The sequence below is a fragment of the Vanessa cardui genome, chromosome 4, assembly GCF_905220365.1.
Source record: "Vanessa cardui chromosome 4, ilVanCard2.1, whole genome shotgun sequence".
In the NCBI taxonomy this organism is placed as follows: Eukaryota; Metazoa; Arthropoda; class Insecta; order Lepidoptera; family Nymphalidae; genus Vanessa; species Vanessa cardui.
Genome location: NC_061126.1, coordinates 4935295 through 4961456, shown reverse-complemented (window position 1 = coordinate 4961456; position 26162 = coordinate 4935295). Strand labels below are relative to the sequence as shown.

The window sequence follows — 26162 nt, the reverse complement described above, 5'->3', positions numbered from 1 at the left end:
TTATAAATAAATAATAATAAATACATACGCTTGGACTGCCATGAGATTTATCTTCGCCGAAGCTGTCCGTTGAGTTATGGCTTTGGCCACTACTGGCGCTGGAAGTCCTCTCCCTTGCCGCTCTTGCCCAGGACTCGAGCCTCTTTTGAGCAGCCCACACACCAGGGGGCCCTAATCCACTCATTTTAACTATTCTTTTTTCATTACTTCACAATACTCTAATTAGATTTCAAAGAGAAAATTTAAAAAGTCATTTACGGATTTGTATTGTGCCACTTGTATAACTCACCGTAAAAAAAAAGACTATTAAAATATCTTTAGGTCGGTTTTCGTTGTTCGAATTTTCTTGCAGCTGATTTTTATCTTTTAAATTCTGCGAAGTTGATTTTATTATCATTTATTTTGCCGTATTTAAATACTGGTATTTACGTATGTACATTAATACCAGTATATTAATAAAGAGTTACATATATTTAAGAATATATTATCACGCTTTTTGTGTTTTTATGGATGAATCGTTTTAAGTCGAAAATTTGGTAAAGTCAATAATTTAAATAAATTATTGTTGTACTTTTTTGGTGTCACAAATAATATGTCCGCTCCTTAGTAACGTAAGATAGTAAGATACGCTTAACTAGTAAATGTTTCCTGGATATGCTTGAAAAAGTACCAACTAGAGTAAGTACTAATGTAACTTTTTTTTAGTATTTTTTAAATATACAACATGTGATTTTATAAGGGTTTCGCTGTCAATCTCTAAATAACATAAGAAGATTAATTCTATTAAATTTAACGTATAGAAAGCTTAAGCGACATGTATTGGTTTTATTTCTAAATCGAAGGATTTATATATAAAATAAAATATACTTTCAATATCACATTGTGTATCCAGTTTATACTTTTATGTATTTCGAAGGTTTTGTATTAATTAAAAAGTAGTGTTCGGCGGCGACTTTTGCGGAGTTGGACGTCAGGAATTAGGCACAAAATAGCCAGGCCCCTGAAGTTCAAGCTTGCTTCATATTAAATTTTATTAAATTCGGTTCAGACCGATGGTTATAAAGTAAAAAAAACAGAGAGTTTATAATATTAAGTAGTATAAATTCCTATCAATCTAACTGGAAATATAACGTAAAACAATATTATTGTTTGACATTGTAGTCTAGAATTAGAGATAATAGCAATTGCTAAACCTATTAAAGTAAATTACTTTACTCTTACGGAGTTCATGATATTCACTATGTATGGTTTATTAAGCATCGCAGGCTTACTATAAATTGACTTTATTCCTTGTATGTTGATGATCTAATTTTTATACAAAGGGTAAAATTGAATAGCTACATTATTCTAAACAATTTAATAAAACCTTAGTGTTGATAGGAAGGGCATTAAAGCTGTAAGTATGGTTTAAATTTTGAATCTCTGCAAGGAGCATATATAATAATAAATATAAGACAACATCACATACATTACCCTGATCCCAATGTAAGTAGCTAAAGCACTTGTGTTATGGAAAATCAGAAGTAACGACGGTACCACAAACACCCAGACCTAAGGCTCAACCGGGAATCGAACCCAGAACCGATGGCGTACCCATGAAAACCAGTGTACACACCATTCGACCACGGAGGTAGTCAAAATCAGTAAATACTATAACAAATTAAGCTATATACGTTTTAAAAATTTCATACTATGACGGAATCAATTCTTTCAAAGTTATAACTGAACATAAAATGAATCATGAAATCTAAATCTATACGAATATAAATTTATTTTTATTTGAATATAAAATAAAAATCTCAATATTTCCTAATCCCGCGTTCGTTTTGAATATTTATCCACTAATTGAGAGAGGATAAATATTAAACAACAGCGAAATGACGCAAAGCAGCTGGTAAATAAATAAATAAAACATTTTTATACACGCCGTCAAAACTTTTTGATAATCCTATTTATTTTTGGAAAATATATAATATTTTTCTTTCATATTGCATATTTATAAATCATTTATATTATTAATATCGGATATATAATGGATTATTATATGTTTTAGATTTTGTAAGAATTAGGTCAACAGCATTGGTATATATATTAATATATATATGTATTATGTAAAGGCAGACCGCTGCAGGCTCGCAAGACTAACTGGTCTGGTTTAAACGCTAAATGAAATCATACTTTGGTCCACTGAAATAGTTGGCAATTTCTGTGTTTTCAATGTTTGCAATTGCAGTGTTAACGCAGAATTGTTTTAATTCTCATTGACAATGTAAGTTATTTACATAAGCTTTTGTTACCAACATGTGTTGATGACACAAAAGTACCGGCAACTATTTGCGCGACAGGTCATATAATATTTTAATAATATATTTTTATTTGTTATCAACGGTATTATTATTCATCACTTCAGACATCTTTAACAAAATTATTATTTATTTTAATTTGTATGTACATGCTATTATATATATTTTTTATTGTATAATGTATAAATATAAAACGAACATTTTACTAGAATTTTTATACTCTAAATAAAATTAAATGTGCACAACGGAGGACATTTTATGAAATCTAAACAGAATTGTTTGCTGCCCTCTTGCTTGTCGTTAAAATTTACTGTCTGAACTGTAATTTTAATAGCTTAAGATTCAATTTAATTCTATAATATTCTAAGTAACAAACGCGTTTGTTAAAAGGGCGTAAGAGCCTTAAATAAAGTATCCTTTTATTTTACCTCTTTTATGTTTAACGTTTAAATATTATTTTTACATGCTTTAAAATAAATCGCGATGAAGGAAAAAATCATTAAGAAACCCTTGGTTGGAACCTACCCGCATTGGAGCAGCGTACAATAGGTTCCGAATCTACTCTCAAACTTGCTACTTTTGTAAATGTTGCTTGAATTTGAGCTGAGATCACTTTTTTGGAAAAAGATTCGACATGTTTATATCGTGGTCCGAATGTGACTACATTAATTTATTGTACACTAAGTCCAATAAATTAATGTAAACCACTTATTTGTAATTCTGAATAACGATTCTTGAGAGGAAATTTTAGCAAATGCAGAGAATTGGAATCGCAATTTAAATTATAGGGAAAATACCGTAGAATCGATCACTATTTGTGATTTCGATTTGAATGTAAAATATGAAGAATATATTTTACGTTTAATGTAATTATGAAATTAAAGGGCGTATTATAAGAAATTATTTAAAATTGAAATGATTTGACGTATAGTAACCTGCTAGACGGATGGCCGGGGTCATGGACGGGCGTGCGTGGGCGCCGCCTGTAGCGTACTACGAACTCTCTGTGTGGGTGTTTGTTTACGTCGAGACTTAGGATTAACCACTATATTAGTATTTTTTTCATAGATAATTCAACAACAACAGCCTGTAAATTCCCACTGCTGGGCTAATGGCCTCCTCTCCCTTTGAGGAGAAGGTTTGGAACATATTCCACCACGCTGTTCCAATGCGGGTTGGTGGAATACACATGTGGCAGAATTTCTTTAAAATTTGTCACATGCAGGTTTCCTCACGATGTTTTCCTTCACCGCTGAGCACGAGATGAATTATAAAGACAAATTAAGTGACATGAATCAGCGGTGCTTGCCTGGGTTTGAACCCGCAAACATCGGTTAAGATGCACGCTTTCTAATCACTGGGCCATCTCGACTCTCATATATAATTATGAATCAAAAAGTTTTAATTACTTATGCTGTAGAATAATAATCAATTTTTTTTTATGACGTAGATATTAACCATTTACTTAACTGCCAATGCGCCATCAACTTAGAAAATTATATGTTATGATCCTCGTACATTTAGTTTCAATTGTTTGCTCACTTCAAACGTTGTGTAGCAGAGGGATATCTGATAAGTAAGTCACCTAACTTAGTCAGACGAGCTGGTACAAAGTTCTACAGTCCATTAAATAATAGTACTGTTTTTGCAAAACAAACCGAGAGCATAATGACTCATAGCATCTCAATGCATTTTAAGTTTGACATATTATTTATAAACAAAAATACAGCTAGACTACATTGTCTTAAGCTGATTTTCTTTTGAATTTAAAACATATTTACGAACTGGTAATCGACATAAATAAATATCGCTTACAAAGTAATTCAGATGGTAGAAATTGTACAGAACATTTTATATAGAACCCAATTCCTTAATACCAAATAAGATACTATAAACTTTGTAAAATTTTACTGCTTTTCCATTCCATCGTCCATTTTCTATGCAAAGTAGGTTTAAGAAACTGTGTCGCTCGATTCCATACCGTCGTTCCTTTAGGGATTTTTGTAATCACTTGAAAATATCAAAACGTTGACATACAAATGTAGATTGACAAGGATTGAATAATTAATATTTGAATATTTAACGAATCATTCAAAATCTGGGTCAAAGGGAATCATTACTGAATATTCTACCGTTAAAATTCATTGCTACGTATAGTCGACATTACTGAGATAACTACGTAGATGCCATATTAGTTCTGCCTTTGTAATAAAGGATATGACTCATGCATATATTTAAATGAATAAAGAAGGTGAAAGGAGAATTAAGTAAATGAAGAAATTTGTAAACTAAAGAAAAATCTTTTGTATTAAAGAAGTTTTAAGGTATATTTAACCCGGTTCGATTTTTAAATCTTTGATTTATCATCAAATGAAACAAATCCTATACAAAAAAACGAAGGTAAAATAGAGCTAAATTTTCGTTCATATTTAGAAAACAAAACAATGTTTTAATCAAATTCAAAGTATACTTTATTCAAGTGGAATCTTACAAGCAGTTCTGATTTTACAAGATTAAATCAATGTTAACGTTGCCAAGACGAGTATAGAAAGAAAAAGAAAGTCATTTTATGAAAACATTTTATATATTCAGTCGCCGAGTGTGAACGGATAATCTTAAAGCGAATCGTCTGTGAAAAATCATATAAAATGAGACCAGATAACGAGCTAACTGTTGCGCTTCGAGTTATCTCAGGAAAGATCATCTCAGTGGATTGCGAATTTATTTAAATTAGCAGTTTTCAACCAGAGCGAACCTCTAGAAAGATCAAATTATGTCTAACTCCGACGAGGATTCAATTTATGCGTAGCGCTGAGCTACTGATGTTCAGCCGTCTTCGAGGTTTCAGTCGTAAGTATGATCTTGAATTAAAATTGAATTAGCGTATTGAATTCTATGAGAGCTACTTTTTTAAATATCTCATGTTACACTGGAGTATTGAAAATATTTTTAACAAGTAATAACTTGTTTTAAAATAAATAAGCGCCGATAAAATGAATGATGTTTACTGGAGCCATTTTAACTCTGATTTCTTGCTTGCTTAAAGCTAAATTTTGTAAAATCATTATTTGATGTCATATGGGAAAGTTCATTGTCAATTAAGTCAAGTGTGAACATCGACCTTAATACTTCAATGGCAGCTAAGCGTTCACATCACCGATAGAATATTATAATTCAAGAGAACTCCCAGGAAATATACCTAAATTTAAACAATAAAACATTTTTACATCATATATATTGGGACACCAAAATACGTACAATATTAATGATAATTAAATTGTTTAAAAGATACCAAAAGATTTTTGATACGTTATTCAAATTGATTTCAATTCAATAAGATTTAATTGAGATTAAATATTTTTTTGAAGGAGATTATTTAAAATACCGTTTAGAATGAGTAGTTTTGTATTTAATTGGAAGAATAACAGTTGAAGCACTTGTTTTATACGCGGATCGGGTTAAGGGTTGAGCGGCGCGCGGCCAGCACCGCGTCTCGCGAAAACTGCCGCTCCCCGGGCCAGTGTTGCCCTCCTAGATGCGACCTTACCCCATATTTGCAGGTGCGATGCGAATGTATTCACCCGTATAATCGCTTACGCCTCGCTGCACGCACTCCGTATAATTGTACATTATATATTGCTTTTACCTGCAATCTGAGATGTGTCTTACATCTTCGGCTAAGACGTGTATGGTGCTTGTTAGTGGTATTGATCTATGCAAATATTGATTAAATAAATTAATCACTTTTTGTAGACAATGGGATGACACTTGTGTCTCTTACTTTACGATTAGATGTAATGTAAATAATTTATTTATGTAAATCAGGTTGGTAGTTTATTTTCAATATCTTTGTATACAATTTCTCATTTACTATATGATTAAATGGATGATTTTAGAATATTATAAATTAAACTTTATTTTTATATATTTCTTTTATTGAAGCTTGAATAATTTGCCATTTAACAGATGAAACATTATAAGTTGGTATCACCAAGGGCGGCGGCGCATTTTGGCCGCGTCACTTTCTCTGGGCGAGCAACAGGTACGGAAGGTCATGTAGGGCGTCTTGGGAGTACGGGCACAGCCTCGTGTACATTCGATATATAATTAAGGAGTTCTCAAATTGTTATCTTAACTAAAATAGAGTGATGATTGTAGACTGTCGACGATTGAAAGATTGATTATATATAAATGGTAGACGGCTTGCCATACACATTGGCAGTGTAATATTAACCATTCCTTACATCGTCAATGCGCTATAAACCTTGGGAACTACGAAGTTATGTCCTTTGCGCTTGTAATTACACCGGCACACTTACCCTTCAAACCAGAACTCAGTAATGTTAAGTGGTGCTATTAGGTGTAAATAGCTGTTAAATAAGTGATGAGTGGGCGGTATGTACCCTGACGACCTCACAAAAAGTCCTGCCGCCCAGTAAAATATTCATGTTTAAATGTTAAACATAAAAACGTTTGGAAGCATCCTTTTCAACTATTACTTTAAAACGATATCTTATAAAATATGTAACAAATAAACGTATTAAATAGTTAAACACATCTGTGCTGGATTTATAAACAATTGTAAGATGCAAATTTAATGTACGCATAAATAGTAGTTTTCATATATGATTATATATTTCATATAGACACTTACCGATTGACCTCTAAAAAGACACTGAAGTCGCTGACCATAAATGGTATAATAATAACAGAAAACTGGTACGTGTTCTAATAATGCATTCAGCTACTTCTAGGCGTATATTAAATGATATATTCATAATTCTGTTAAGGAAAGTCATTATCGTTTTTATAAAAAACATATTACGACATCTGTTGTCCATTTTAGAATTTTCTAGATTAAACGAAATACAACTACATAATTTGTCGGGAATTTAAAGATGTATGTACATAAGCGTACAAACTTGGAAAATAGTGTATTTGAAGCGTGCCTTTGTTTACAATTGTCGTATGCTTGTGTTCCTCAACTGTGTATGCTACACAAATATTGATGGCCGATCGCTCGCCGACGTGTCGCTTAATATGATTCCAATGTCGTCATTGCATCACCCAATCTAGGTCATTCTTAAAATTAGATGGACTATTTGTCTTTTTATAGCACTTAAAATGTAGAAAAAAATGATTTTACAAGTGGTCCGTTCCGAGTTACCAGCTAACAGTAACAGCATGTAAATTTCCCACTGCTGGCCTAAGGCTTTCTCTACCTTTGAGGAGAAGGTTAGCAGCATATTCTACCACGCTGCTCCGATACATATGCAGGTTTCCTTCACCACCGAGCACGATATGAACACAAATTAAGCAAATTAATATTTAGTGGTGCTTGTGTAGGCTTTAATCGGTAGGTTATAATGCATGCGTTCTTACCACTGGGCCATCTCGGCTCTTAAAAAATTCATTTAAATTGACTGAAGCTAAACTTCACTTTCTAGACTTTTCTAGAGTAGTTTCTGTGCTGTTACTTGATAGTAAGTCAAGAGAAATAGCTTTATAATATTAAATAATACACTGTGTTGTGATCAGGGTTGAATGATGGTAAAGAAACAGCCTGTAAATGACGCAATGCTATGTTAGGACCTTCTTTATTTTTTGAAGAGATGATCTAAAGCTTCTTTCTCCGCCTCAGCGAAGACCACAGGGCATGTTTTAACGACTCGACCATTTTGACTAGTTAATCAATGATTGATAATCATGTATAAGTACGAATGTTGAAGACTAAATATTAAAAGGTACAATGAAAATTAAGTAAGTAAGAAACACATGCACATTTTCTTTTGTTTGGTTTATTTCGAACATGTATAGTTAGACATAAGGCTTTCAGGACTCAATCCCTCGACATACATACAGCTTACAGCCCAAAATGACAATTGTGAAAACAATAAATAATTTTTAAGTATTGAGATAAGGACAAGGCGAATTATACTTTTAAAAATACTCAAAAGTCTATTGAAACGATCCCGATGATAATATTTGATTATTTTTATACAAAAAATATTGCACTTGAAAGAAAAAAAAATACATAACTTTTGATCTGAAGAAAGGGCCCTTCTGAAAGGTGAGAGTTTCGAGTTTCGAGTAGCCACGCTGCTTTACCGCTGACTTCTAGGTAAGTATTTCAGAATTTGTATTGCAGTTCAATATAAATTTCATAAAAAGTTAAGAGAAACAAAGTGACTAGTTACACTTGAAAGTTCCAAGCAAATAGAAATTTATTTTGAAAGATAGAGTATAGAGTTTGTCTTGCGTGTTTTTTCTAGAAGAATATCAATTATGAGATTGTAGCACTTAGTATTAATTACGACCGAAATACTGTTTTATCCAATTATAATTTGTTTTGATAAAAAAATCAATCATTTTATGAATAAACTTTTATTTGTTTTTTACAATCTTAATTAAAATATTCTGGATAATTCTGAATCCAGATGGATTTTTAAAAATTTGTAACTTGAAAACCCTGTCATTTATGAAACGATTTTTAATTTTTTTTAATTGACCTCGGGTATTCTTCCTTTGCCCTTATTTAAATTAAAAAAAAATCGAAATATAATTTTTATGGGCTCTAATTTTATGTATAATTTTATTTTACAATAGATGTTATTCTTAGCAGCTCCAGAAATAGTTGAATAATTTCAGGAATAATAAAACTGTATATAATTTAAGTTGCAAGATTTAACCTAAGTATTAAATTGCTATCGATGTATCCACAGTGTCAATATTTTTTTTCAGCTCAATAAAATTATAAATTACTGTCTGTCTACCAACGTGTGATCCTTTTTCCATATTCTAGTACCTAATGCCGCTGATATTTACGACAACGCATTTCTAGGTCAACGAGACGTAATTATTTTGGCGTTAAGAGCTGCCGTGAGTGCTCTCCAATAGAAAATTCGTATCCGTTGTCCTTTAAAAATGAATATTTTCAAGATTAATTTTGATGTTTAACAAAGTTCTAATCTAACATAGCATATAACAAAGTCGCTTACCGCTGTCTATCCATATGAAGAAACCTACGCAACGGTTTTTAATGCGGTTTTTTATAGATAGTTTGATTCGAGAGGAAGGTTTTTGCATATATTCCATGGACAATATAGTTACGAAAAACTGATAATTTTAGATGTTTCTCGTGTGATGTCGTAAATAAACAAATTCTGTGATAGATTTAGTATCAGTATTGCACCCGTGCGAAGCCAGGGCGGGTCACTAGTTTCCAAAAAGATTTATAAAGAGTTCTGTTAGGATGTTAAACATTTATTGTTATAGGTTCTGAAGAAAAATTGTATGGCATTTTATATAGTGAAATATAACCGTTCATTGAATGACTAGCGAGGAGTCTAGAATATAGTCTAGAATAAAATGTGATAAATATTGCTATACGTATATTTACAATAAGTTACCTTCTTTATAATAGCCTTGGTTTAGCTGGGTCTTATAAAACCTCGCTGAACATTATCTGCTCCGCGCAGGTTATCCCCGGGTACTGTTACTGTCCGCCATCGTGGATTAATTTAACACTTTCTAAATTGACTGGTATGTCTTAAATTAGCTTTTAGACAAACATAATATAACTTTTATTTTTTGGCCTGTGTTGTTAATATAAAGGGTTATTAAGTATCAAGAAGTAGGTACTCTGTTTGCTTGGGCTTCAAGCTTGCTTCGCATCTTCATGAAATTTTGTGTCTTAGTTTAGCAGTGACAACCAACAATACAATTTAAATTTAAGTTTGGCAATAACTAGTTTTTAATAAAAATATTATTAAAAACTAGTTGTGGCCAAACTCCATTTGAAGGGGGGGGGGGGTTGTCATATGTTAGAAAAAAAGGTACTCTATGTCCTCAAATAAAACTCTTGGAGTTAAAATTTTTTTTTCATACCAAATTTCATCAGATTCGGTTCATCATCGTGAAAGAGTGACAGACAGACAGAGATACTTTTACATTTATAATATTAGTATAGTGGTAAGAAGTAAGAAGGCGCGCATCTTAACCGATGGTTGCGGGTTTAAACCCAGGCAAGCACTGCAGATTCATGTGCGTAATTTGTCTTTATAATTCATCTCGTGCTCAGCGGTGAAGGAAAACATCGTGAGGAAACCTGCATGTGACAAATTTCATAGAAATTCTGCCACATGTGTATTCCACCAACCCGCATTTGAACAAAATGGTGGAAATATGTTCCAAACTTTCTCCTCAATTGGAGAGGAGGCTTTTAGCCCAGCAGTGGGAATTTACAAGCTGTTGTTGTTGTTTGTTACACAGCACAGTACCTCTGTAATTTAATTTGACTAAGATTTGATCTTTAGTCGATTAGAATGTCTATGTCTTTAAGAGGTTCACGAAAATACTACAAAAAAATAATAAGAAATATAGTTTAGTATAAAGAAGTGAAGAAAGCGGTTTATGTTCAGAACCTTATCTTTAAGATCCATAATAAATACATCAAAATAAAAGAATCAAAATGAAAGCGCTTTAAGTGTACGTAAAGCTGTTTACGGCTGAACCACCCAGTGAACGAAGGACGAAATAAAAATGGCAAGCTACATATTCTAATCTTATTTTAACGATATGCGAGAATTGTGGACGAAAAAGATTATAGTACACCCGTCTTTGTATGCGTGACCTGGTTACATTATTATTATATATATATATATATATTATATATTATATATTACCTGGTTAAATTAGGTCCATTTAACATAGTAGAACAAAAAACAGCCTAAAAAATTATTGTGGATAAATTTTGTATCTTTTTTTCGATAATAATTTTCTTAACATTGAAACATTGTTATCTGTAATTGGTGGAATACAAGTAATACTTGTAAGATGGTATATTTTGTTGTTGAATTCAAAGAAATCGCCGTCCACTCAGCATGAATTATTTCGACTAATTATTAATTCCACTTATAATATAAAGCAAAGTGATGCGAAATGATGACTTCAATGTATATTCACAACTAGTTATTCAATGTTTCATTTGAATTAAAATATGATTTAATTGTTAGTTAATTATTAAACGAGCCGAGATGACCCAGTGGTTAGAACGCGTGCATCTTAACCGATGATAGCGAGTTCAAACCCAGGCAAGCACCACTGAATATTTATGTGCTTAATTTGTGTTTATAATTCATATCATTCTCGGCGGTGAAGGAAAACACCTTGAGGAAACCTGCATGTGTGTAATTTTAAAAAAATTCAGCTACATGTGTATTTCATCAAACCGCATTGGAACAGCGTGGTGAAATATGTTCCAAACCTTCTCCTCAAAGGGAGAGGATATCTTAGGCTACTAAATTGTCCAAACTGGATCGAAAGTGTGACATTAGTTGTTTTACAGATTGTATACCTAATAATATTAACATGTATGAATATAAAGGTATGTTTACAAACGTTTGTCTTGATTTACTATCAACGAACAGTCTACTGAGCGGAACATAGGATTAATTTATAACGTAAGCAAGAGAACTTGAAAATTTCAACGTAGAGAAGTAACTGGGGGCGTTGTAATTTTGTATGAATTTTATTCACACAAAGTATGTACGGGTAGCTAGTTAATTTAAAATAAGATGAGGGAAATAACTCATATAACTTATACAATTAAATGCCAGACGTCGAACTTCCATTAACGAAATGTGTACTTAAACTGGCCCCATGCGGCTTGCGTTGACCAATCAATATTCTATAGGGTATAACTATAAGGTTCTATATTCAACACATTTACTTAAGAATAAATAGTCAATTGTGATTGTGACACTTACCTTTCAAAAAGTAATAATAATAATCAGGGTATAATATTTTTTTTAGAACCTAAAAAATATATTAAAATGGTTTATAATAAGTGTCAAATATCGAAATATATGGTCGTGTGGGTATATATAATACAAGCTTTAAGAATTTTTGCATATTGTTGTGGTGAGGTGTAATCTAATTTGTAATTTTTCAATCAATAATTTCAAAGGCTCATACTTTTATTGTAACACGAAAAATAAATTATAGTATTTTCTTATGATAAAAGTAAGCGGACCGTCAAACGGGCCGTCCGTTGGTAAGTGGTCGCCATCACTCATAGACAATGACGTTGTAGGAAATATTAATAATGATTAATTTCTTATGTCACCAATTCCGCAACAACCTTGGGAGTTAAGATGTTATGTCGACTGAGTCTGTTGTTACATAGGCTAGAACACCCTTCAAACCGAAACCCACAAATACTGAGTACTGTTATTTGGCGGAAGAATAACTGATAAGTGGGTGGTATCTACCCAAACAAGCTAGCACAAAGCCCTACCACCAAGTAAAAAGTATTTGTGAAGTTTTCTTTTTTTGTTCGGGGAATTTTTCGTACGGGTATTTACTAATTTCTGCTTCGAGTGGTCGAATATATGATCATTTTGTGCAAACCCATCTAAGTAGATATCACCTGTACCTACTCAGATGGGTTTGCATAAAACCCTACTACCAATAATATCATATGTGTTGTGATAATTTATTTCATTTTATTTTTTGAACGAAGCCAATGGATCGTGCGATTAATATAACATTATATAACTTGAAAACATGTAACTAATGAAATTGTACGTCACCAGCGATGGTATTCTCGGGACAATCTCAACACGTCAACCCGAGTAATTTAGTTTTTTACCGACGTAAATGGGGTTCCTAAACACATTTCCTCAGATAAATCTGATAAAAGTTACGTGTGCCATTATAATATGGGTTCGTAACTAATTCTATCTGACATCTCTTGATTTTCACAAAATATTCGTACAGTTTTATAAGATTAAAACACTAATGCCTACATATTATTTTAAAAGAAGCAACTACCAAGTAGAAAAGAAGCTGGCACAGGTATCTTCTCATATGATGAAGAATAAGTTGGTACATTGTTTCACCAAGAATTCCTAAATCGATACACATGCAATTTTTCGTCTAGTTTGAGATGAGATACAGATAAAATAAAGCTCATGGGCTCATTAGTACACTCGTTTTAAATGTTGAAAAAGAGTAACTACTGAGTTTCTTGCCGGTTCTTCACGGTAGAATCTACTTTCCGAACTGGTGGTAGCTTCACTTAATTGTTAAATGACGATTCAAAAGTAAAGTAAAAGCCCACTTGAATAAAGTATACTTTGATTTGGTTCACATGCGTAATTTTTGGTATATAACGCGCATTTTTTAAAAAGTGAAGAACAGTAGAGTAGCTAGAAATTGATTCAAATGTATTTGAAACAAACATTTTTGTAATTATACTTGTAGCTTAACTGTTTGATAAATATTTTACTATAAAAATATTATTTATTTGTTTTTCAAATTAAGTTTGTTCCAATTAAGACTAAATATATTTACACAGAAATGTGCTTACTAACTTTAATAACCAGCCTGCTTTAAACATTTCTAAATATTTGTTAAATAGAAGCCTTGTAACATTTAAAATAAATAATTTTAGCATATAAAATAAGCTACCGAACAAATGTCTGTTTTTTATGTAATATAGGCAGGCGGACTGGCATATGGGACATCCGATGGTGGTAGTGGTTAAAGTGGTCACCACTAACCGTAGAAATTGGCACTATAAGATGCACTAATCATTTATCATACTACTAATATACCATCGACCTTGGGAACTGAGATGGTATATCGCTTGTGCCTTATATCTTTGTTCGCTTTTTAAGAAATTTTTTTTTTTTTATTTTAAACACAAATCTTCCAACTATCTCACATCTACGCTGTGCAAAGATATATAAGTTTTTTTTATATAACCGTAAAATACCATCAGTGATATTAGAGTTTTAAAACTAAGATTGATTTAATGATTCATTTTCCATATTGGTATAGTATAGTTCGAAAGTAACATTTCACCTATTTCAAGTAAGATTTACTAAAGTAAAGTAAAGTAACAGCCTGTACATTTCCCACTGCTGAGATAAGGCCTCCTCTTCCATTAAGGGGAGGGTTTGGAACATATTCCACCACGCTGTTCCAATGCGGGTTGGTGGAATGCACATGTGGCAGAATTTCGGTGAAATTAGACACATGCAGGATTCCTGACGATGTTTTCCTTCACCGCCGAGCACGAGACGAATTATAAACACAAATTAAGCAGATATATATAGTGGTGCTTGCCTGGATTTGAACCCGCAATCATCGGTTAAGATGCACGCGTTCTAACCACTGGGCCATCCCAGCTCAAGATGATGAAAAGATGTACTAAAAAATGTTATTGATTATTTAATTGCAATGTTGGAGGAGGTCAATTAAGTCTCGTGTCCCTTTCGAAAATCGAAGAATACGAAGACATTAATTACAATTTAGTGATCTTATTGGTGTTCTTTTGTCTACGAGTTCCGTTCTGCTACGTTTTCTTAGATATTTTCTTGACTCTTAAAGACTTCGTAGCTTTATTCTACGTCATCTTGCTGCGCACATTTAAGCTCGAAGGATACACTGCCCAAGTTATATGCGAGAGTTTTAGACAACTTTTTAAAATTTAGTACCATTTCTAAAAATTGCTTTACTTTTATGACTACAGTTTTTATGATGTTGTGGTAAAACAGAAAGTGAGTAGGGTTTTATTACATGGAACGTTCAGGATCTTATTTCGAATGGGAGTTATAATTGATTCGTTTTATTTTATCCTTCAAAAAGCCATCTAGTTGTTTTTCAAATTACTTCTTTAATATAACTCATTCTATTTTTAATTATTTTAAAAATGAGATTGATTGTAATTTCAAAAAAAATAGTATGCAAAATATTATAGTATAAAAATTCAACAGTTCTTATTAAACTTGACTCATACATAAATGACAACAATTACAAATAAGGCATATTGAGCCCAATAACATTATATTAATGATAAAAAGGATTGACATAAACTTTATAATTACAAGACTAATTGTTTTAAGCTTAAAAGAAACTTAAATTTAATAAAAAAGAAGTAAAATAAAGTAACAGCCTGTAAATTTCCCACTGCTGGGATAAGACCTCCTTTTCCATTAAGGAGAGGATTTGGAACATATTCCACCACGCTGTTCCAATGCGGGTTGGTGGAATGCACATGTGGCAGAATATCAATGAAATTAGTCACATGCAGCTTTCCTGACGATGTTTTGCTTCACCATGAATTGTAATCAAAAATTAAGTTTGAACCCGTAATCATCGGTTAAGATGCACGCGTTCTAACCACTGGGCCATCTCAGCTCACTTAAAAATATTATAACGTTAAAGCAATAATTACGATCTACATATACGACATGTACATCTGTTGAAACACGACGGTGGAGTACATTTAATTAAAGTTAATATAAAAAAATATAATCTAATTTGTATTTTTTTGCTGACTGTAGTGTATCATCTCACCCACACTAAGAAATTTCGTAGACACGAGCATCAGTCATGCATGCCGATAATCTAGCGCAGAGGGGCGCGCCATCGTTATTGAATAGATCTACGTGTCTATATTTATTATAAACGTTGTATAACGACGTTTACTTAATCACTGTATATATTTTTCTGTCATAATTGAGTTGATATTTGAAAAAAGAACACACAATATTTGTGTAATCAATCATTCCCAAACAACATTTACAGCTAAAAATGTTTCGTAACATCCAAAGTAAATAATAACATCCTTCAATAATGTGGACGTTGGACAAAAATAAACTAGGGGAAGTACTGGACGCAAGTTAGATCGAATAAAATATTTTCGTAGTATTCAATTAAATCACAAAATATTGTTTCAATAACATTGGCTTTGAAAAATAAGTTACAGAAAGCGCTTTGATGCAGTTTCTAAACTTAAAACAACAACGTACAATACGAAATATATTTTTTCATAGATTCAATTAAACCACAAATATCCTATCTCAATAACGAGGAAATTGTTAAATAAATCACAGACAGCGCTGTACCATAATCGTCAATCAATAACAACTTTTTCATAAAAGCAGTTTTAGGTACGCGCGGGGTGTGGATGCGAATTACTGATCGATGCAGCACTTGTTGCGGCGTTCAACAGGCTCGGGGCATTTCGCTCAAGCCCCGGCGGATTTTGGTGACCTCGTTTGATAATATTAAGATAATGGCAACATTGAAATGAAATGTAAAATAAAATAAGCTACTTTTTTGACGATGATTTTGAGGATATGTATGATATTCACGTTAACAAATTTGACTTATGTAATGAAATTTTCATCAATGGAGATTATCTTGATGTCGTATTTAATTAAATAATAGACTACGTATAAACTAATTAGGTATGAATATTTTTGATTAAATTATTTAGATTGTTAAGATGATAATACGAATATTGATATATTTTACGATAATCTAACTCGCAGCATTCATGAAGTGATTTTAAATTCTAACTAAAATATGGGAAAATATTTCTGGGGTGAGACAGTTCTTATATCAAGAATATTAATCATTATATAAAACAAACTTCATATAATTATATAGGTATTTAACCAAGAGAATATGTAAAGTTACCCTTGGGTTCACTTGTGTGATTTAATTTCGCCACCACACTGGTGATTGGAGCGCTTGAATTACCCAAATTAATTATTTCTGTCGACTCTTAAGTTACCTACTGTCTGAGATGGTATGTTGATTTGCACACCGGAACTACTCGTCTTAAATATGATATAGTGTGTAATTATACAATTTTTTTTAAATAGATAAATGAACAATTATATTTTTACGTTTATTGTAATACTCTATAATTTTAAATTGTATAGAATTAAAAATTGTATAGCCCAATTGTTTTCAAAACCGAAAACATCATAATGAACGTAAAGAATGTCAAAAATGAAATAACATTCAAAACTTAACTTGTAGCTAAATGTTTGTTAATTAAAACGCAAAAACGTGAGTCACAAATTGAATACAAACAGCATTCTGAATAAATCCTGAAACAATGGGACTGTAACAATATAATGGAGTACGTTGGGACCGTAATCAAAGACTAGAGTAAACAACGGCTTCAGAGGAAAGTGAGATACAAAAGGGTTTTATGTATTTTTATATTTTAACTTGAATTTACTTTAAACATTTTCTCAGTATAGAATGTATGTCAACGTTAGAGATGAAACATTAAGTCAAATCACTTCATAAGTTTTTTTGTGTTATTTAATTCGTTTTTTTAATTTATGCATTTAAATGTTTTATTTATTTTATTTGAATAAGTTAGTTATGAGGACGATCGTCATCTTTTTTAGAACATGGTTAACTATTTATAATATTACTAATTGTTTCCTGCGGCTTCACTCGCGTTTTAGAGTTTGGTTATTACATATTATATATATTTGGCAAAACAGTTGCCTATGTCCTAACTTGGAGTTTAAATTACCTCAATACCAAATTTCATCAAATTCGGTTCAGTGATTTAGTAGTGAACGACGGACTGACAGAGTTACTTTCACATTTATAATATTAGAGATATTATTTTTTAATCATGATTTTTCCTGTGTATTGGTTTGGTTGGTAAATAATTAATTTAATTTTGATTTTAGATTATAGTAATGTTCATTACAAGCTTGTCAAAATAACTATTGAAAACTCCTTTTAAAGAGCTTAAACAAAGGACCGACATATTGCTTTAGAAAGTCTACTTTCACTTTAAAAACAATGCTTTTTATTGCATTATAAATTATTCAATTCTTTATTGAGTACATTTAATGGTAATAAATATTAAATGTACACAAAGGATTATAAATAGTAACATTACATACGCTTAATAAGACAAATTAAAATGAATATTAAGTACGATGCCTAATATATTATGTAGGATATGTTAAACACAATCTGCTATGTAACAAAAATTAATAAGTAAGCAGTTGCCTGTGCATCCAAGCTGAAACGGAGTGTCACTTTTTAGGTCAAGGAGAACTCCAAACTCCCACCTAAACATGTATAAGTTTCTACATTAGGCACTCTGACTATCCAAAGAATAATTACTGCTACGTACATATGTATATATCTATATTTTTAAATGAGGAGTCGTTTCTTTGTAATGGCTTAATCAATAAAAATGCTGAACATATATCAAATTAATATCAGAGAATGTAGCGTGTTTCAGAAAAGGTTTTGTATATAACATTATTATATGAGTAGCCACGCTTCACAGCATTTTAAAATTATTTAGTTTATTGATGTGACAGGTTTAGTATACTGAAGGGTATTGCAACAAGTTTGCAATGATGGATAGAACGTTATTGCTATTTTATGCTAAGGAATTCAGAGTAGCTTGGAGTTTTGTATAATAATTTGTAACACTTCCTTACCTAGGAAAGCACGTGAAATCGTTAGTTCTATACACGTTCTTTTAGATTGTGTATTGTGAAATTAAAGAAAAAGAGGGTGCATTTGTAATGCGCCACATAAACGAAGGAAGATTCTGCTGGAACATAGCAGACATGGCTGAAATGAGATGGAGGAGCATCAAGTACTACCTGTGATATACAGACATAAGCGTTATAATTAATATTAATCATTCCTTATACCACCAACGAGTCAACAAATCAAGGCGCTATGACGTTTTGTCTCTTATACTTGTAGTTACACTGGCTCACTCACCCTCGGAAATCGGAACAATACCGAGTATTGCTGTTTTGCGGTAGAATTAATGATAACTAGGCAGTACCTAGCCAGATGGGCTTTCACAAAACTCAAATACCAAGTAGGATATCCATGTCTAGATTTTAAATTAAAACTAAGATTGCAATAATTCACCCATTTCACATATCCCCACAAACGATCACATTTAATAAATAACTAAAAACAATTTCATACAGATATATGCCAGAGATTGACCGTTAATTGTCCATTGTCAGTACTGCCATACTGTTTCGACTATAAATAAATAATCGTTAAGCTTTCAATCAAATGTGGTGTGTTTTTTTAAGCGCGTCATGTTTTCGTGAATAACGCTATGATATCAAAAATCGTTAATGAAATTTTAATTGATTGTCACCGATTTGTTTAAACAATACATAATTCATTTCAAATATAAGAATTACGACTGTAACTGCACTTGCAACCTATAATTATATGTAATTATTTTACATAAGAAATTAGATTATGTTAATATATATATCTTATGATTATGTTAATTCTGAGGGTGTCAAAATAATAATCTTTAAAGAAAAGGCCTTTTTAACAAATTACAATATTTGGTGTTACAATTGACATTAAAATTAGAATAAAATTATAAAGTAGGTGTTTTCTCTATTGGTTTTGTGTTAAATGAACAAATATTAAAAAAAAACGCTTGTAAATATTAATAATATTTTTGATATAATATCTTGGTAAGCGATAGCTACGTGTTGCTACGAATCCGTAGCTATCACAAGAAAAGCTTCGTAATTGTAGAGCATTGTAGAGCACATGTATGCTACGCCATCTATTGCCCTGTATGGCACTTTTTTGAATTTTACCGACATGGTACTTAGGAGCTTTAGTGTATTTAGTTAACGACATGAAATACAGATGGCGGTAATAATAAAACTTTTCCAAAACAACGTAATATATGTGTTATTCCACGAGAGGAGAAAACATCGTTTACTGTATACAATACAATAACAATGTTTAAAACAAACATATAAAACGAGATAACAATAGAAAAACTATTACAACATAATTATGTATTACAAGAACGTATATTAATAATGTGCTTTTCACTGAATATTTGCCATGCCGGTCAATATAATAGACATCAGTCAATTACATGCTGTAACAATAACTACAACACGTCTTGAAAAAAAATTAATGACCCTATCTGGGATTCGTATCCAGGATTCGGAGCTGTAGTTGTAGCCACTGGACCACCGAAGCGATAAACAAATATATGTTTATAGCTAAGGATCTTACGTATGTGTTAGATTTGTAAAAGAAGTTCTTCGTGGTAGAATCTACTTTCCGAACCGGTGGTAGCTTCACTTAATTGGTAAATGACTATTCAAAGGTGCTTGTAAAAGATTACTTGAATAAAGTTTATTTTATTTTGATTTTTGAGACTGAAATCATACTTTTTTGTATTGAACACAATTAAAGAATTTCATAGGTTATATAATTTGAAATGAAGATATTAGAGACGCTAGCATGAAAGGTAGCACGTGAAAGCTAACTGAGGGCTATGGGTTTTAATCCATGCTTACCTACTTATAACACATCTCGTGCTTGCCATATCAGAAAGGTTACCTTAGCTCAGTACTACAGACTTCTATATTATTTCGTACTTAGGATAACGCGAAAAAGAAGAGGATGTGTAGACATTCACCATTATAGTAAATTATATGAAACAGTTACATCTTAACGCTAAAGTCTTTACTCGGAAACTCGGATAAAATAAGTGAGACTCAGATGATAAAAAAATTAATACCATGATGATAAAAAGATATAAAAGACCAATATTAAATGATGCAATTTTCAGTACCAACCTCTAATTAAAACGAACGCTCGAAGAATCAGGTTGTCATAGCACATTTAAAACAAGGAAAACATTCAATGCCAAATATTATCATAATCTTTCAAGTCAAGGATAGAGATATACGGATCGTTTTCCACCTACGGTGTTGAATTTATGTAATATATAATAAGAGTACAATAGAGTCTATTTTTACGCGCATTCAGAAATTGCGAGAGCAAACTTAATACGCTTGAGAATTCTTTGCCAGCTTTTCTTAGTTTATTCAGGCAGTTTGTACGGGTTGGTGAGTTAAGAATAAATCCATATTTCCGAGGTATATATTGATATTCAATATGTAATATCTGATATACTAATAATAATAGGAATAATCTATCTATACGTAATCGTAACATCCTCATTCTGATCGATTTTGAAAATAGTGTTAGAAAAAGTGCACATCAAACTTTGAGTAAAGTAGAACTATAAATGCTAAGACAAGACTTTCTTCTTAATAAGATTTGGAGACTTTTTACCTTGGTAATTCAGGTTCGTCCACATACTTGTTGCTGTATTTCATGCGCGATGTACCAATTTACCCACTATGTTATCCTTTACCACGAACTAAGAACTGGCCTATGGTGTTTTATTACAAACATGCATCTAAATGTAATTATATAATTATACGTATTTTCTTTCACTAGCGACCTCAAGATGAATTATAAACACAATATGAAAATTCAGTTGTACTTTTGCGGGTTTGAATCCGCATCGGTTAAGATATACACCTTCTAACCTCTGGGGCATGGCGGCTCTTTATATTATACGTATAATGAACGGTAATGAAATTATAGGACACACGAAATCAGCTATCCACGAAACGTTCCATATAATGTATATACGCTTAGTCACGTCTTTCCCAAGCTTCGCATGCATCCAATACGTGTTACGAACAGACTTACAAGTGCGTAATGAAATTGATTCCCGCCCTGTTTATTTTAAACGAGTGCAAAGACACTAGGGAACTCAATCGTGAATATATTGACTTTAGTACACCAGCGCCAGGAACAAATAAGCTTGTTAGCTCTGTGTAGGTATAGTTTGGTATTGAGAAGTTGCAATACAGTATAGTATTTTATGTTTTTGTATGAATTGAATATTTGCAACTGCGTTTTCAAATTCAGTTTATTGAAACACACTACCTATAATTATTATTATTCAGAAGATATTTCAAACATTACATGATGAAAATATCAACAGTAATTAGGAGGCATGCTATATAAAGCACAATAGGTTCCTATAGGATTAGGATCTTATTAAAGGACCAAGTTTAAAATATTGACCATCTTTGCACCAGTATAAACAAAGGTTTATATTTAGTCTCATTTTGTAGGCCAAGTTCTAATATCGTAAGCCCTGTCGGGTATAATAATAGCTACTTACATAGTACAAGTTACTAGACCTTTGGGATATTTCTGTAAAGACTTAGCTTATGATACCTAATGAGATTACGCTTGTTTCAAATTGGTGCTTATTAGATTTTAATTATATATTAAAATGTAAAATTGAAACATAAATTTCCTACAGATATTGTTTTGGCTTTCATAATCTCAACTTTAATTTTATCGTAAAACTTGCAGATTTATGATTGCAAGTCACTACTGCGTATTTTTGTTATAAGTGTTAATATATGTATACCTGCTTAATATGTATATGAGCGCATTATGTTGTTATATATTATCTACTTGGTGGTACGGCTTTGTGCAAGCCCGTCTGGGTAGGTACCACCCACTCACCAGTTATTCTACCGCCAAATAACAGTACTCAGTATTGTTGGTATCCGGTTTGAAGGGTGAGTGAGTCAGTGTAACTACAGCCACAAGGAACATAAAATCTTAGTTCCCATGGTTGGTGGCACATTGACGATGTAAGGAATAGTTAATATTACTCACAGCGTCATTGTCTATGGGGGATGCTGACCACTTACCATCAGGTAGTATGATCTTTACACAAACGTATTAACTTGTAATATCGTATGACCTAATATATTCGTCAATTTGACAAATCGATTTACATGCACTTGCTTTCTCGGGTTGAACTGACGCGAGAATCTATAGCGACGAATAGCGTCGAATGGCGCGATAGAGGGCTATTGGTCGTGTAAATCTGCAGTAATCAGTTTTATTTTCATTTCATTGCATTTCTCGATGCTATATCTAATTTTTGCCGTTCAATACTTAATATAAGAGTAGTATTTGACTATATAATAGGTACCGATCCACGATTTTGCGACATTGCTTGACGTTGATTGTATATAGTGTTAATAGTATATAACAGGTCGTTGATAAATAGGCTATTATAAGAAGAAATAATCACTCAAATGAGACGTGTAGGTCTTGAGATTAGCTTGTTCAACCATGTCAACTCTTCGATCATTGCAACACTACGCACTATTTATAGCCTATAGATTTACACGCTGTAACTTCGTAACAATATGCATCATGTTAAATGCTGTGAAGTTACAGCGATAGTTATTTAAACGTAAGTCTTCTTGTTATAAATGGTTTTATAGTTTATTATGACAAATAATTATTAATCTTGAAAGTAAAGTAAAGTAACAGTCTGTAAATTTTCCACTGCTGGGATAATGCCTCCTCTTCCATTATGAAGAGGTTTTGGAACATATTCCACCACGCTGTTCTAATGCGGGTTGGTGGAATGCACATGAGGCAGAATTTCGATGAAATTAGACACATGCAGGTTTCCTCACGATTTTTTTTTCAAACACAAATTAAGCACATATAATCATAATCATACCCCGGATTTAAAGGCTGTTTCAAGATTAATTGAGCTGAGATGGTTAGAACGCGTGCATCTTAACCGATGATTACGGGTTCAAATCCAGGCAAGCACCACCACTGCTTTATGATTGGGTTTAAAAAATTTGCAAATCTAAGATCAAATATAATCGGGCTGGCCAATTTTAAGTCGAAAAACGCGGGTAACCCGTGCCATACAAATGCTCTATCACATATCCAATTGAATCGATATCTTCGTGGAAAAAACAATTAGTGACAGTGCCACGAATCAAACGGTTGTTCAGCCGATTGCCTGGAACTTGAAATTTATTAATAGAAAATCATATACTCCACCTAGCTGTTTCATATCGAATCTCAGCAATTTGTTGGAAAAGGCTAAGGGTATTATTGGACCGTGGGACATTTACGGGCTGTTTCATACATATATTCGTATTTTATGTCCGAATAATCAACCAAAATCGACTTATGGTTTATCATTTAGATTTTTTGTTTATTATCTAACTTCAGTTTAGTGAAACGATTACGATTATTTCATTTTTTTATAGATTATAATTTGGTATGATGTGGTCGCAAGTAAATAATTAAAAAAAAAAAAACATTTCAATTGTTTTTTTATTGAATCAATACACAATGCCTTCCTAGGTTTGTATATTAAAAATACAAATAGCAAATGTTAATTTTATGATGTGTTTTACTTAGGGTATAATAAAACCCTACGTATTGTATATTTCACACACACGTTAAGTATACAATTTGATTTGGATGTTTTCTAACCACGTTCGAACGTTTCGGATTTTAATGGAGACAAGGATTTACTGTAAACTTTAATTAATGGCTAAGAGTTTGGCATGACAGTTCTCTAGCTCTAGTTCAATAATTTATTTCTGATATATCGAAACATCGAATAAGAAAACAAAGCGTGAATATACTACCTACATATATTTTTATCTACTGTTATAGTTCGTTTTTAGCAACAAATAAAATATTCTATATCAACATATGTTATATATATAGCTATATGTTGTAGGTACATGTTTATAAATATTCCTCTTTTGGACATTTTTATTATGTTAAGCTATGCTTAGAAATACAAATATTTGTATAAAAAAGCGATTTTAGAAATAAATGAAAAGTAACGTACGTTTTTAAATGTAATTTATGTATTTGTTTCACACTCATGAATTTAAGGGCTCGCTGAATCTTTTATTGTATATTTTAACCGAGCCTTAAATGTATTTGGTAGGGGATGATTAGGGATTTTCACGGCGAAGTAATTAAAAATGTATTTCTGTTACAGTAGTAGAGTAGTAGTAGTAGTAGAGTTTAATAATTATAATAGGTGTAAAAATATTTTTTCTCAATAATAAATAGCCTTAACAACCGTACAACTTTGCATTATTTTTCTGTTTTGAAGGTAAGAAATAAGTCAAGTTTTTTTAAAATGATATTTTACTACTACTTCTACTTTGCATTATTTTTCTGTTTTGAAGGTAAGAAATAAGCCAAGTTTTTTTAAAATGATATTTTACAAGATTTTCAAGTGAAAATTTGTATGGAATTAGGTCATTTCAAAGTTATAAATATGGAAATTATTCTTTAAGCTACTGCGCAAATAAAAATCGGTTTTAGTAGCCTTTTTGATTCATCCTTGAACAGATTTTAAGGGGGTTGAAAGTTTATTTGGAAGTTACTCTTTTTCGTAGCTGGGAATATGGAAATTGGTTTTTAGAATTCTGACATTAATAAAAGAAAAAATAATCAGCGTTTGATAAACATCATATGAGAATGATGGTAGCGTTTTACTAAAGAAATAGGAGATAAAAAGTTTGTATTGAACATTTTCATAGATATGTGCAAAAATCGTTATACTTTTTAAGTTAATTTACTTAACGGAAACTTATCGCCACGACCATAGATTAAAAAAGATTTTCAGAGACGATTAATCAAATAATATAAGTATATTTGATAATTAATAGTTAGTTAAAAGGTTCCAGATATGGAAAATCCTGTAGGACAGATATTGCTAGTGATTAATAATCTTAATACTATTCTATAGAACAAAAAGAGTACTATTGCACATTACAACAACAATGAAATTACATTCAATAAATAAAATACGGTGACTGTGGTACACGGTAAAGTTTATAAAACTTATGCTGTACTATAATAATTTGTTACTATTTTGTATCATGCTAAACGAATAAATAAATTAAAAAAAAAAAAAAAAAGTACTTACAGTTTGCCCAAGATCCAACGGCGCTAGAAGCGGTAGCTCTTGTCTCTTGGGTCTTTTGAACAAAAACAAGAAGGCTGCAACGATTAAAACTGTCCCAGCCCCTCCCATAGCCCCCAAAGCTACACTCCACGCATTTCCATTAGAAGACCAATTATCCACCCTCGATAACGCTTGCGGAGGTAAAACCTCTCTATGAGGAATAAAATTATCCTTAGTTAAGGTCTTTGCTGGCGCCTCTGCGTTCCAATTATTTCGATATTCCTCCATAATATCGTAGTCGCGACCGTCCCAAGGTGCCCCACCGAGTTGACTCCGTTCTGCCCACAGCTTATCTGCAGATAACGAAATTAGTTACATAGTACAATGTATCATCGATCGGATCGTAGACGATGATATAT

General features: G+C 32.0%; 1 protein-coding gene across 2 annotated transcripts in view; it reads right to left on the bottom strand.

The window, feature by feature from the left end:
- The window catches only part of LOC124544328 (synaptotagmin-5-like), a 59710-nt gene that overhangs the window by 33098 nt on the left and 450 nt on the right, over positions 1–26162 (bottom strand). The window contains exons 1-2 of one of the 2 annotated variants that reach the window (XM_047122828.1): positions 5689–5767; positions 29–373 (exon numbers count right to left, since the gene is read on the bottom strand). In XM_047122828.1, the coding sequence (XP_046978784.1) occupies positions 29–184 (156 nt within the window). In that variant the 5' untranslated portion in view covers positions 185–373; positions 5689–5767. Of the gene's footprint in view, positions 1–28; positions 374–5688; positions 5768–25764; positions 26097–26162 lie in introns of those variants that run through there. The other variant, XM_047122827.1, reaches the window with a different exon arrangement.